General features: G+C 38.8%; 1 protein-coding gene across 1 annotated transcript in view; it reads left to right on the forward strand.

Annotated features, from left to right (window-relative positions):
• DCX (doublecortin) overlaps positions 1 to 15,061 on the forward strand; it is a 152,056-nt gene that overhangs the window by 123,914 nt on the left and 13,081 nt on the right. The window contains exon 7 of the mRNA XM_006765152.2: positions 13,588 to 13,682. Within this exon, the coding sequence (XP_006765215.1) occupies positions 13,588 to 13,682 (95 nt within the window). The remainder of the gene's footprint in view (positions 1 to 13,587; positions 13,683 to 15,061) is intronic.

Genomic DNA, 15,061 nt, shown 5'->3' on the forward strand with positions numbered 1-15,061 from the left:
GTCTTGTCTGGAAAGCTCTTTACCTTTCCTTCCATTATAAATGATAGCTTTGCTGGGTAGAGTAATCTTGGTTGTAGGTCCTTGATTTTCATCACTTTGAATATTGCTTGACAATCCCTCTTGCAAAAAGTTTCTTTTGAGAAATCAGCTGTAATATGGGAGCTCCCTTGTAGGTAAATAACTGCTTTTCTTTTGCTGGTTTTAATATTTTCTCTTTGTTTTTAACCTTTGGAATTTTATGTATCTTTTTTTATGATGTATTTTTTTATGATGCCTCTTTAGGTTCATCATATTTGGGACTCTTTTCACTTCCTGAACCTGTATGTCTATTTCCTTGGCCAGTTTAAGAAAGTTTTCCATAATATTTCTTTAATTAGGTTTACAATTCCTTGTGCTCTCTCTTCTCTTTCTGGTACCCCTGTGATGCAAATGTTGATATTCTTGATGTTGTCCCAGAGGCCCCTTAAACTTTCTTCATTCATAGGGGGTTCTTTTTTTTCTTTTTGCTGTTATGATTGGGTGTTTGTTTTCTGCTTCCTTTTCTTCCAAATTGCTGATTTTATCCTCTGTTTTATCTTCTCTACTGGTGATTACTTGTAATGCATTCTTCATTTTAGTTCCTGTATTCTTCATTTCTGACTGGTTCTATTTTATGTTTTCTGTTTCTTATCTCTTTATAGAAGTTCTCACTGAGATTATTTAGCACCCTTATAACCATTGTTTTGAACTCTGCATCTGGTAGATTGCTTATCTCCATTTTATTTAGTTCTTTTTCAGTAGTTTTGTTTAGTTCTTTTATTTGGGACATGTCTTTGTCTCCTCATTTTGACTGCCTTTAATTAGGTTTTCAATTAGGCTTCTTCTGTGCTTGGTTTTATGTATTAAAGCTTCTTTGTCTCCAAGTTTCAATAGAATGGTCTTATGTAGTAGGTATCCTGCGGGGCCCGATGGCACAACCTCATTGGTCACCTTTGCTGGGTGCATCAGGTGTGTCTTTTGTTGGGATTGTTTGTACCCTCCTGTTGTAGTTGAGCCTTGATTGCTGTTGGCACATCAATGGGAAGGATTGAGCCTCAGGCTGATTTGATGTGAGGACTGGCCATGACTATACTGGAGAAGCTGATGTGCAAAGGCTGACCCTACAGAGCAGGATTCACTTTAGCAGGGCTCTGGTGGTCTTTGAGTGCGACATTTGTGGAGATGGTTGAGTGGTACTCTGTTGTGGTCTAAAGCTGACCAGTGGGTATGTCAGTCTGGGGCCTCTTGGAAGGTGCAGACCAAAGTCAGTCACTACCAGTGCCCTGAATGAGATCACCTGAGATAAGCTACAAAGTGATCTGCAGATGGTTGCCACTTGTGCTGGGTTTGGAGGTACCTTGGAGTGGTAACCTGTGAATTGAGAGGCCAGCTGCCTTTAATGCCCAGCTTTGGGCTGCTTAGGAGAGGTACCGTCATGCTGAGTCCAGACACTGCTTGTTCAGGGTTTGTGAACCTCTGAGAGATTTTGGGAAAGTCGACAGCATGAGCCAAGATAGGCCATTTGTATGGAAAAGCCAGTAGCAGCAGCTTGGGTGCATCCACACAGTGGGTAGGGCAAGTTCTCAGGGAATCACCAGGAAGTCTGTTAGCCAAGTTTATGGAGACTCAGATATGTTGCCTGCCTGAACTTGCAGGGGATTGGGGAGCTCAGCAAAAAACAAAAACAAAACAAAACAAAACAAAAGAACAACAACAAAAAACACCCAAAACCAAACCAAAACAAACAAACCAATGGCTTCTGCCACTACTTCTGTCTGGGAGAAAGCTGCCTCTCTGGCCCTCGCCCTGAATCCAACCAGATATTTAGTTCCTTCCTGTATGTCCCTGGTGCCTTTTGAGCTGTCATTCTAGCACTGAAGCTCAGAGCAAGTAAATCCCAGTAGGTCTGTGTCTTTTAAGAGGAACACCTGGGATTCCAGAAGCCCTGCATCTCATTCAGCCACAATTTCTGATGGTTTTTACATCCATAAGTTATGGGAACTTCTCTTCCCAGCTCAGCTCTAGAATCCTGAGCTGGGAAAGCTGGTGTGGGCCTGGGACCCCTCACTTCTCAGGGGGCCTCTGCAGCAGAGATATCCCTCCTGATTTTTAACTGCCACATGTGGGTGTAGGATCAGCCTGTTCAGCATCTCTGCTTCTTCTACCAGTCTCCACATGGCTTCTTCTGCGTGCCCTTAGTTGTAGAATTTCTGTTCACCTAGACTTCAGGTGGTATTGAATGATGGTTGTTGTATAGCTTAGTTGTAATTTTGATGTAGTTGTGGGAGGAGACTAGTACAACATTTACATACTCCCCCATCTTGACTGGAACTCTGGGGAATTATATTTCAATTTATAAGGAAGTAAATATTTCAGGCATGGTGGGGAAATCAGAACATAGAACAGAGTTGGTGTGAATATAACATATCAGGGCATAGGGAGTTGGCTGTTAAACCTACATCTCTGGCCCCTAATTTCCTTCTAGATATCTTTGTTATTAATGCTTAGCCAACAATCCTGCTTATAGGAGCCAAATACAATGTGTCTTAAAATTAAACAGATTTCTTCTCCTCAGCTCCCTGTCTCACAATAGATTCAATTCTATTCTATTCTCCAGGCCCAGCACCTTTGATTCTTCCCCCTTTTTAATTACTCATGTCCACCATATACTGCTGCCATTGTTGTTGTTGAACCTTTGAAACATCTCCACATTACTCACACAAAAGTTCCTTCCTTTCCCTAATCATCTGATATGTGGATTATTTCATAGACTCCTAAGTAGTATCTCTGTTTCAAACATCTGTTCTGGTGCCGCCACATTTCTTGTCCTAAAACTCCATTTCCATTGTATTACTTATCTGCTACAAAATCTTCAATGGTTCCACACTGCACTTATTGACACCCTTTCCCACCATGGTATTGCTGAGAGTAAAAAGAGAGACAAACAGAGGGCCAAGGGCTATGTTTGAGGGAGGACAGCAATAAAATGCAAAAACCAGAAGTAATAGTCTTCACTGAGAAAAATGTCAGTCCTCTAATGCCTGACTGCTAGCTAATGAGTTAGTCTTCAGCCAGTATAGGTTGATATATCTTCCATTGTGGAAGGGGATTTCCTAACTCAGTGCTGATATTTTGTACAGTTACTCAATTCCTTCCATTTCTAGTCGTTGCCTTAGTAATATCAATTGAAGGTGTCATTATTGAAACTTTCCTTTGTACTAATACACTTGGCCAAGCATTACAGTCAGTCATGTAATTCTTAAAAAAAAACCACAACAATAATAGAGGTCACATTATTTTTTATTCAGATGTTATAGATGTGGAAACAGACTCTCAGGAGTTAGGTTATACTCAAGGACACACGTCTAGTAAATGGTTAAGCTGGGATTTAAAATATTGACTGATTCCAAACCATGTGATCTTTCCACAAATTAAGAGCAGTGCAGTTCATTCTGGTTCCTGCTCCATAAAACTAGTAGTGAGCAGGCTTGCTTCACCTGAAACATGTTCTCAGCAGAACCACCTTCAAAAGGAAATAAATTTGAGCATTTATTTTGAGAAAACAACTTTTCTCCCTCCTTCCTACCCCTATCAGAAAGATGTTGTGAGAAAGCAATCCTGGACTTTGCCCAGCCTTCTTACAGTGGTTCTCTTCTTGAGGGAAAATGATATATGTTAAATTGCTGGAATGGGTACATATCTTAGTTTTGCAACAGGGGAGACTCCGACTTTTCTCCCTTATTTAAAGAACTCATTCTATGCTCTCCAAAATTCTGTAGAGAATATATTTAACATTCAAGTTATAGTATCTCACAGGCTATGATTGAATTTGGCTTGAGAACCAGCCATATGATCAAATTAGTGAAGAACTGTCCCTGTGCCCTCAATTCTTGCTTCCTTAATTTATGGATATTTGGAGTTTTTCCACTGAGCAGAAACAATTAGCCAAACCAATATAAACATCACGCTCAACACTTCTTTGTATTGAATGTGTGAAAACCACAGGCTCTGTCTCAGCCTTGTTCTGAAATAAGTTGAAACCACCTTGATTCTACTTGGTTGGTCTTCCATCAAACAAAAAACAAAAAACAAAAAACAAAAAAACAAAAAAAAAGAAGAAGGCATGTTGGTAGTTTGAAGGCTCTGGAGGGTATCTTTACTGGAATGAAGGAACACTGAGAGCATCTCAATATGAGAAAAACTGAGGAAGTAGATGAACTATGTATTGAGATCTCCCTCTGAAAGGCATTAGGAAATTAGAGAAGACAAGACAGAGAACCAATCACTAAAAGGTCACAATGAGAGGTATGTGAGGTACTAACCTTAAGGCAGTGGTTCTCAACCTTGGATGCACATTAGAATCACCTGGGAATCTTTTTAAAATCCTGATTTCTGGCCTCATCCTCCGGAAATTCTGTTTCTTTGTTATGGGGTGGGGCCACAACATTAGTAACAAAGAAACAATTTTCGGAGGATGAGGCCCAGAAATCAGGATTTAAAAAAAAGATTCCCAGGTGATTCTAATGTGCAGCTAAGGTTGAGAACCACTGCCTTAAGGGAATTTTGAAATGAATCTGTGAGCAACTCCCTCAAATCACCATCCATTGAAAAGAAGTGGTTTATACTAGTTAAGCAAACCCTACTCTCTTTAAGCCTCTATACCAGTGGTTCTCAACCATGGCTTCACATTAGAATGACCTGGGAATCTTTTTAAAATCCTGATTTCTGGGCCTCATCCTCTGGAAATTCTGTTTCTTTGTTACTAATGTTGTGGCCCCACCCCATAACAAAAAAACAGAATTTCCAGAGGATGAGGCCCAGAAATCAGGATTTTAAAAAGATTCTCAGGTGTTTCTAATGTGCAGCCAAGGTTGAGAACCGCCGATCTATACCCTTATGATTAAATGGATACCAGTAATACTGGCTACTAGTTCTTGTATATGTGGTAAATTTTTGAAAACAATTGTTAAAAAACAACTGCAATGATTAAGACAGCTCTGAAATTATTTTCATGGCTTTTCTTAGTAGACTGGACTTGCTTTCAGTGAGCAATATTTCAAAACAGACATAAAACCAAAACCAGTGTGCTTGATTTTGAGTTGAGCTCAAGTGTTAGGATTAAAATGGGAGGGAAAGCCAGAGCTAAGTGAATGGGCATTAAATCGCTTTGGTTTCCAGTCAACAATTGGGTGTTAAGCAGATATCAAGCTGGCCCTTTCCTTCCTATGCCATTCTAGCCATGTGAATATGAAGCCGGAAAGTATAATGACCTTTCTAACTTGTTGCCCAGAGAGTTTTTTAATCACCACACCTGAGGCTACTTATATCCACTTTGTACGAAGCTCATCTTAATTTCTAGGGATCAGTCCAACCTCCAGATAATGGTATTCATAGACTAGAGACTCTAGAAAATCAGTATCAACTCTGCCAGGCTGGTGACTACACTTTGTCCTTTGCCTCTCATGTAATAAACTGGACTCTGTCCTTGTTATGTGGAAACTGACTTCCCCCACCTATTCCTCACTTTTGGGAATCCATCTTACCCATACATTTAAATCCCTATAAATTTAGGTAAATCAGACCAGTTACTTTACCATCTATCTTTTGTCTATGCTTCTACTGTTACATTCTGACAGAGCCAAGAATTTAAAGATGAGCACTGAGTCAAGGGCATACATAATCATTCAGAGAATCTAGTGAATCAAGACTGTGCTAGGCCAAACTTGGCAACTGTGCTGCATAGCTGAGGGGTGCAAGCTCAGGGGAGTGACAGACATGGCACAGATACCATCCTCCCAGAGAGATCTTTGGCATAAAGGTAGTTACATGCCATGATGGTTGCTCTGTCTGCTATTGTTTCATGGTATTGTTTATGGCCCCCAGTCATTTTGGCGACTCACAGATCTTCCTGATCACTTTCTAACATCAACTAAATCAAGCAGGACAAAAGCCAAAATGATATGTGTAAGTTATGGTGTCTACTTTCACCTTTTCCTGTTCCTCTTTTCTCTGTCACAATTTTTCACCCTCCTTTCTTACCCCCAGTAGAAAGTTGTCATAGGAAGGAGTCCCAGAAGAAATTCATTTTAAAATGGAAGAGTAATGTAGAAAAAAAACCTGAAAACAAACCCAAAAAACACATAGGTGTTGGACTCAGAGAAACCCGCCTTCAAATTCTGACTTTGCTACCCCTTAAACTGGAAGAAGCTTGTTTCCCCATCAAAAGTAAGAATATGACTGGCTTCCAGTCAAGACAGAAGATAGGTAAACATGGTACTCACACCCACAATCACATCAAAATCACAACAAAACTTCAGAACAACTATCATTTAAAACCACCTGAAATGTATCTGAACAGAAGTCCTATAACTAAGGATATAAACAACCCATGATGAACCCAGCTGTTGTGGCTCAGTGGTTGAGGGTCAACCCAGGAATCAAGAGGTCACAGGTTTGATTCCCAATCAGGGCAAATGCCTGGGTTGGGCCCCTGCATAACAGCTCCTCTGCTGTGGGGCAGCCAGTTATCAAATCTGATGGGCCTGTGACTAAGTATCTCCCACTTATATGACAACAACAGTCAAGACTAAACTATAACAGAAGGGTGCACACAGACCACAAGGAGTTGTACTTAAAGCACCCAGATTGAGTGAATGGGGACGCTCAGCCCTATAGGACTATTACATAAGGCCAATCTATAAAGACTGGAAGATGTAGCAACTCCACCTAATTAATTGAAATATGCAAAGAGAGGCAGCCAAAATGAGGAGACAAAGAAACATGTCCCAAATGAAAGAACTGAATAAAACTCCAGAAAAATAATTAAACAAAGTGAAGGCAAAGAATCTACTAGATGCAAAATTCAAAACACTGCTTATAAGGATGCTCAATGATCTCAGTGAGAACTTCAACAAAGAGGCAGGAAACATAAAAATTGAGATAGAAAACATAAAAAAGAACTAGTCAGAAATGAAGAACACACCAACTGAAATGAAGAATGCATTACAGGTAATCACCAGTAGATAAGATGAAGCAGAGGAAAACAATCAGCATTGGGAAGAGAAGGAAGCAGAAAGAGCCAAATGAAAAAAGAATTTAAAAAATGAGGATAGTTTAAGGAGCCTCCAGACCAACCTCACAGTATACCAACATTAGAATTTTGGAGGTGCCAGATGAGGAAGAAAGAGAGCAGAAATTGAAAACCTATTTAAAAAAAAATAATCATGGAAAATTTCTTTAACCTGATATAGGAAATAGACATTGAAGTCCAGGAAGCACAGATGCACCCAAGGAGGTCACACTAAGACACATGATAATTAAAATGCCAAATGATTAAAGGCAATGATAGAGTCTTAAAAGCAGCAAGAGAAAATCAGTTACTTACCTACAAGAGAGATCCCATAATACTGTCAGCTGATTTCTCAACAGAAACTTTGCAGGCCAGAAGGGAGTGGCAAGAAATACTCAAAGTGATGAAAAGTAAGGATCTGCAACCAAGATTACTCTTCCCAGCAAAGCTATCATTTAGAATCGAAGGTCAGATAAAGAGCTTCATAGATAAGAAAATGTTAAAGCAGTTAATCACCACAAAACCAGTATTACAAGAAATGTTAAAGTGTCTTCCTTAAGAAGAAAAAGAAACAAAGGTCAAAATATGATTAATATTGTAATAAATTACATTTTATCCACAAGTACTTTAAATACAAAAGGATTAAATGCTCCAGTCAAAACACATATGTACAAGAAATGTACAAGAAAACAGAACCCTTACATATATGGTCTATAAGAGTCTGACTTCAGACAGAAGACACACATAGAATGAAAGTAAAGGGATGGAAAAAGATATTTCATGAAAATGTAGACAAGCAAACAAAAAGGCTGAGTAGCAATACTTATACCAGACAAAATAGACTTTAAAACAAATGCCATAACAAGAGACTAAGTAGATTCAGCAATTCCACTTCTGGGTATTTATTTAAAGAAACCCAAAACACTATGGCCCTGGCCCCTAGCTTCATCTGGAAGGTCATCTGGAAGGACGTCTGGAAGGTCATTTGGCTGTCCAGTCTAATTAGCATATTACATTTTTATTATTATAGATAGCCAAGGTATAGAAGCAACCTAAGTGTCCATCAAGAAATGAATGGATAAAGAAGTGGTGCATATATACAATGGGATATTAAATGGTTATTAAAAATAATAAAATCTTGCCATCTGTAACATGGATAAGCCTAGATGGTATTATGTTAAGTGAAATAAGTCAAAAAAAGACAAATGCCAGATGATTTCACTTATATGTGGAGTCTATAAAACAAAATAAATGAACAAGCAGAACAGAAACAGTCCCATAGATACAGAGAACATTTTAAGATTGCCAGATGGGAGGAAGGTTGGGGAACTAGGTGAAAAAAGTGAAGGGATTAAGAAGTGCAAATCTGGTAGTTACAGAATAGTTATGGGGATATAAAGTACAACATAGGGAATATAATCAGTAAGATTGTAATAAATGTTTATTATGTAAGGTGGGTGCTAGATTTATTGGAGCGATCACTTCATAAGTTATATAAATGTCTAATTGCTATGTTATACACCTGAAAGTAATATAATATTGTATGTCAATTGTAATTGAAAAATAAAAAAAATATTAAAAATTAAAAATGAACCATTTCTAAAATAATAAAACAACTAAATGTGGAGAGAGAGAGAGAAGAAAATAGAGATAAAAACTGGTAAACAGAGAAAAAGACAGACACTCATATTATAGATAATCATTAATGATTACCCTGGTTTTTATTGGTAAGATTGATAAGATGGCTTAAGTCACAGTGGTTCTCAACCTTCTGGCCCTTTAAATACAGTTCCTCATGTTGTGACCTAACCATAAAATTATTTTCGTTGCTACTTCATAACTGTAATGTTGCTACTGTTATGAATTGTAATGTAAATATCTGATATGCAGGATGGTCTTAGGTGACCCCTGTGAAAGGGTCATTCGCATGCCAAAGGGGTCGCGACCCACAGATTGAGAACCGCTGGCTTAGGATATTGAAAAGTTCCTGATGTTATAGAGGGGGAATTTTTTTTAACAAAGTACCTTGTTGTAGAGGGGAAATATTTAACAGTACAATGAGAAGAAAGGAGTGAAAGAATTTGGACTATGAGTAAATAAAAGGTGACAACAGTGAAACAATGCTGTGCTTCTAAGGAGAGAGAGACAATTAAAAGAGGGCAAAGACTTCCCAAATGCATTTCCAAATTGCAGCTGAGAAATAGAAGCTCAGAGACAAGAGTGAAGGATTTTAATAAAAAATAATAAAAGAAAATGAGGGATATCATACAGTTGTATTATTTTCAGCCACTATCAAAATGAACTGTGACAGGCCTTCATTTGGATTTGCCCATTTAGGACCATGCACAGTTTTGCAGACCACATTTCTGTTTTTTCCCTGCTAGTCCTTTTACTTGACATTTATATGAACTGGCTTCAGAATCTATATCAAATGGCATTCTCCCAGGTTTTTCACACGAAACCCATAGAAGAAATGCATATATGAATATATTTTACCTATTTTGTAAATGTAAGCATTCCTTCAACTGATGCATGTCTACATTTTCTCATTTCTCTAATGTCCATGTTTGGGTTTCATTCCGTCAGGAAATATGAGAAAGTATCTGCATTTTTTAGCAATGTAGTGAGTGGCAGTTAAATGATTAAAAACTGATTTCCAAAATGCTTGTTGAGTGTTGATGACAAAATGGAGTCCTCTATAGATAGCTTAAAATTGTCTAGCTTGGGTTGGTGGTGGCAGGGAGACATATATGAACATATAGATGGAATATGTATTAGCCCTAAAATTTTGGGGTGAGAGAGTTTCAGAAGATATTGAAAAAAATAATTAGAAGTTGCAAAAGAACCTGTGTGTGCAGCTCTATGGCCAATAGGTGGAAAATGACTCACATGTAGATATACTGTGGTTAATAATTTTCCACATTTTGGTAAGATTGGTAAGCTCATTGTCAGCTAGATAAGAATGTAAGGGTTGGGGAGATATAGTTTTCACTTTGTAGCATGGCTGACAAATGCTGGGAAACTAGAATCTGTTGTTGCCAAAGGATACAGCAATCATGTGGAACAAAATGTCAGAACTTACCTAGGAATACCTACATCTGTTAGACTTCCTGGCTGATGTTTGGGCTTATTGGGGAGACTTTTATTATGTCTACTCAGATCTCCAAGATTGCTCTCCCTCTTAAATACTAGGGGACTGGTTCTGCTGGGGAGGTCCTCATGCAGTGTAGGTAGTCCAGTAGCTCCTTCCTTTTCCCTAAGAGTAACTGATTACTTTGCCCCTCTGAGGCTCCACAGAGAGTACTTTGCCCCTCTGTGGCTTCTTGAGAATATTATTCTAATAGGTAGTCAGAAAAAGCCCAGAATCATATGATTTCATTCATATGTAGGATATAAAAATGAAACTCATGGACACAAACAACAATATGGTGATTACCAAAGGGAAGAAGGTAGAGGTTAGTAAAGGGTAAAGGAGGAAAACTATATGATGACCGAAGATGATTTGACTTTGGAAAGTGGGCACACAATGCAATATACAGATCATGTAATCATAGAAATGTACACTTGAAACTTATATGACCCTATTAACCAAGATCACCTCAATAAATTTAATTTAAAAAATGAAAAAAAGGTTCATTAGATATTTATTGAGCATCTACTCTGTGCCAGGCATTATTCCAGTAACTGGGATGCAACATTAAACAAAATAGGGAAAACCCTTTGCTCTCTTGGCACTTACATTATTTTGGGAATCAAATATCCTCAATAGATCTTTGTACTTGTTATTCTGGTGACCATGTTAGGCGTATCTCATAGAGGATGATGACTGAAGTGCCTCCTTTATTCACCAGAAAGCCTAGTACCCTGACTAAGCTTAGCTCCCCCAGTCTCCATGCTGTTTGGCATGGGTCATGTTCTTTGGGTGGCTTATATTGTATGTGAACATAATATTGTAAGCTTGCCTGGCTTATCTGTCTCTATCTTCCACCATGTCCTTTTTCTACCTCACTGGTGCTTTAATTTAAGCCATCATTGACTCTCACTTGGACTACTGTATTGTTTTCTAACCCATTTCTGCTTCTACCCTTTCCTTACCCTACCCCACCCCATCCAAGTCTTACCACAGCAACTGGAGTAATAGTTTTAAAATGCAAATGTGATGGTATCACTCCCAGATTTATTTTACAAATCAAACTAAAAATGAAACATCACAAAGGCCCCCAGGCTTTGGCCTTTATCCTCCTCCCAGTCTTATTTCTTAGAACTCACTGCTGGCACCCTATAACTCAGTCATTTTGAGCTACTTGCTCTTCTGTAAACATTCTGTATTCTTTCACACCTGCATGTCTTTGGCCCTATTGGTACAATTCTAAAGTCTAGAATACCATTTTTAGCCTCTCTAACTAGCTCCAATTCATCATTTTTATGACTTTATCGAGATACAATCACAGAGCAAACAATTCACTCATTTAAAATGTACAATTCAATGGTTTTTCATTCAACCACAGAGTTGTGCAAAAATAACCACTATTTAATGTCAGAAAATCTTTATCCCCCTAAAAGAAACTGCACCTATTAGCAGACACTCTCTATTTCCCCCCTGCTCCTCCTTCCCCCACCCATCCTAGCCAGCCCCTGACAACCATTAATCTACTTTCTGTCTCTATAAATTTGTGTATTTCAGAGTAATTTTCAAGACTTTTTCTGGTGTTGCCTCCTCTTGTTTGCCTCCCAGTCCCCTGATTTCAAAGTCTCTCCTCTGGGCTCCAATAATACCCCTTACATGGCTTTGTCATAGCACTTAGCCTGCTGTATTCTTCCCTGTGTCCACACAGGAAATGACTTACTCATCTCTGAAACCCCAATGTATAGTGCTTGGTCTGGCTTAGAGAAAGTACCCTGTAACCACTGGCTAAATGAATGAATTATTTCCAGGAAGCTCAGACAGGGATAAAGGTCTCTCAACGAGTGGGTGAGAGATGAGTGAATACACAGGCAAAGCCAGATAGTGGATGTCTAAGTCCCTACTTTTCAGCCCACTTGCACTTGGACAAATGCAGCAACCACCACAGTGATGTCTATTTCCTTTCTATAGTTGGTATTCAGGTTGCAGAATCTAGGGAAGCATTACCATAAGTGGTGCAGAGGAAGTATATCCTTAGGAACTGTTTATGATACAACAGTTTATGCTTTACCTGTGGGACTAATAGCAACACTCTCAGGCCATTATCCTGCTTAACTTGTTGGATTTTTTTATTTTCTCTTCTCTCTCTCTCTCTCTCTCCCTCCCTCCCTTCCCCCATTCCTGCCTTCCCTTCTTCTTTCTTTCTCTCCTCCTCCATCCCTCTTATTCCACCCTCACACCATTGGAATATTTGCCTTTATATTTGTAAAGAACATTTCAGAATATCTCTGATTAATAACATAGTACTTAATTTTTTTTTTAAAAAAAACATACCATAGCATGAGCTATCTGAATAGGAATCCACTTTGAAAGCTGTTTAATTGTTCTGCTCAATGCACTACATTTCTTTTTACTTGATTGGATATTTGAAAAGCTTATTAGCAAAGGAATATAAAACAATTGCAAACACAATGGAATATGAAGATTTTAAATACTAAATAATCTCAATTTTAGCATTTTATTGACTAGAGACAGATTGGGGTGCACTCTGACTTTGGCCACCATTGTCTGCCTTTCTCTATTTCTGTCTCTATTTCAAATTCCCCATTCTTCTCTTCTCCAAATCTCTACCCTATTTCCCCTCTCCTCCATTCCTTATCTCTTTCTCCCATGCTTTTTTATTCTTTCCTCCACCCATTTTGCTGTATGAGCCCTTTTTATGCTTCATTCTGTGTTTCTCCTCCACTTTTTAATTCTTCTTCCTGACTAGTCCCTTTTTCTCTTTCTTTCCTTTTGTTCTTTTTGCTCAGGATGAGGTAGGGAAGAGACAGTGTGTGGGGAGGGGAGAGGGTAGGTTGAGCAGGAAAAGAGAGAGTGGAGAGAGATTGACAATGGGGCTATCCTGAACCCACCACATCATCTGCTACCAAAAGGGATGTGCCCTGGTTCGAACCACCCATATTTCCTCTCCTTTAAGCTAAGGCACAAAATTCCTTTGTGACTCACTTTTTTATCACTTACAAAATTGAAGCAAAATAATGTTTCCAGACTACCTCACAGAAATGTTGTTAGGGTCAAACTTGGTAATGAATATGAAAAAGGTTTGAAAAGAACCAGACCCTGTAATTGGAAGCACTCAAGGGAAAGGGTGGGAGGATTGCTGCCTTGCAGTGCTCAGGGATCTGATTAACGTGAGGACTGCACTTCTTGTCTTTCTGAGGAATGTGTTTCTTTTCACCTTTGTCCTACTCATCAAATAACTTGTTTGTGTGTGTGCCTTGTTTGAATGTCCTTAGTGTCTGCAGAGGGGAAGGATAACGTGTTCCTTTGTATGCTGTTGATTTTTATTCATTCCTTTTCTCTTGCCTTGGGCTAGCAAATGGAACCTCCAGCAGCCAGCTCTCTACCCCCAAGTCTAAGCAGTCTCCCATCTCTACACCTACCAGTCCTGGCAGCCTCCGGAAGCACAAGGTATTATGTCTCTTATACCTTACTAAACCCCTTTACACTTGGACTTTTTTTGATTGGCTTGGTTACAGTTTTCTCTTCCATCAGCTTCAATAGCACATCAAGGCTAGAATTTCTTTTCATCTGGTCTATTAGTGTGAAGCCCTGGGAATCAGCAGGGGCTGAGCTTCCATTTAATTTTTATTCCTCTGACCCCCCTGGTTTATTTACTCCTGATTACATTTACCCAAAAGGTAGGGTCCCAAATATGCATTCTGAGCTAGTGGTGTCACCAAATAATTGACTCAGGGGGTGGGATGAGCACTTGTCTGTCCAATTCAGAGGCATGGTGAAGAGGGCCTTAAAGGCAACTTATGTCTCAATAGAAGTGACATAAATGTAGCACTCAAAGAAAGTTAGCACTGAGTGAGTTCCTTTAGATTTTCCAGACATGAAAATATGAACAGATCCTAGTTTCACTATGTATTTGCAGACAGATTCTGATGCAGCATAGGAAGAGAGGGCACATGTGTACTGCATTGGTCTTAGGCATCATGTGCACTTCTAAGTCATCTCAAATAAATATACCATTAAAATAATAGAAGTGTGTAGATTCTCTAGCTCCACTTTTAAAATAGATTCATATCCAGGAATCTCTTCTGTATAGAAAAATCTGGAGTGGTTATTGCCTTGTACCTCATCTCTGAGATGTTATAAATGTGGTTTCTGCTCTGATTACCACATTCTAGAGCAGTGTCCTCTAGGATTCTCTTGTATTTTGCCTGTTTATAAGACTCAGTGTGAGATGGGAAAGGCAAAATTCACCAATGTGGCCAACTGCATCACAGAACCATAGATGGTCAAAGCTGGAGATCTTAGATGGAAATAAACTAGTTTCATTTTATTCTTTCTGTGATCTTCTGAGGTTAATATTTTACTACTACAGAGGAGGAAATTGCAACTTAACAAGGTTAAGTTATTTAGTACAATAAGATAACTAGGTAGTAGCAGACAGAGGACTGGTACCCAGATTATTGCCAGTAATATGGCTGGATTCAGTTTGTACAAGGTTATTCGACCTGACTGTACATTGCTTCCCAACTCTTTGCTCAGTGATATTGTGTTGGTAACTAGGACACAGCTGTTGTAGGAAGATTTACACCATGGAAATCAGCAAAGACTACAAATCAAGGTTGTTTTGTTCCTATATAAAGTCAGTGGTTAAAGATTTAGCAGTACACCACTACCTGACATCCATTTTCATTTCCTTTTCTCTGCATTGGGGTTTTAATTTCCTGGTTAATCTGACCATTACCTGCTCCATCATTCCTAATGTCTGTTGTATTCCTTGAGTGACCCTTTTAACCTATGGTATTGACTCTGACCAGAACCTTCTAATTGTC

The sequence above is a fragment of the Myotis davidii genome, unplaced genomic scaffold, assembly GCF_000327345.1.
Source record: "Myotis davidii unplaced genomic scaffold, ASM32734v1 scaffold941, whole genome shotgun sequence".
NCBI classification, from domain to species: Eukaryota; Metazoa; Chordata; class Mammalia; order Chiroptera; family Vespertilionidae; genus Myotis; species Myotis davidii.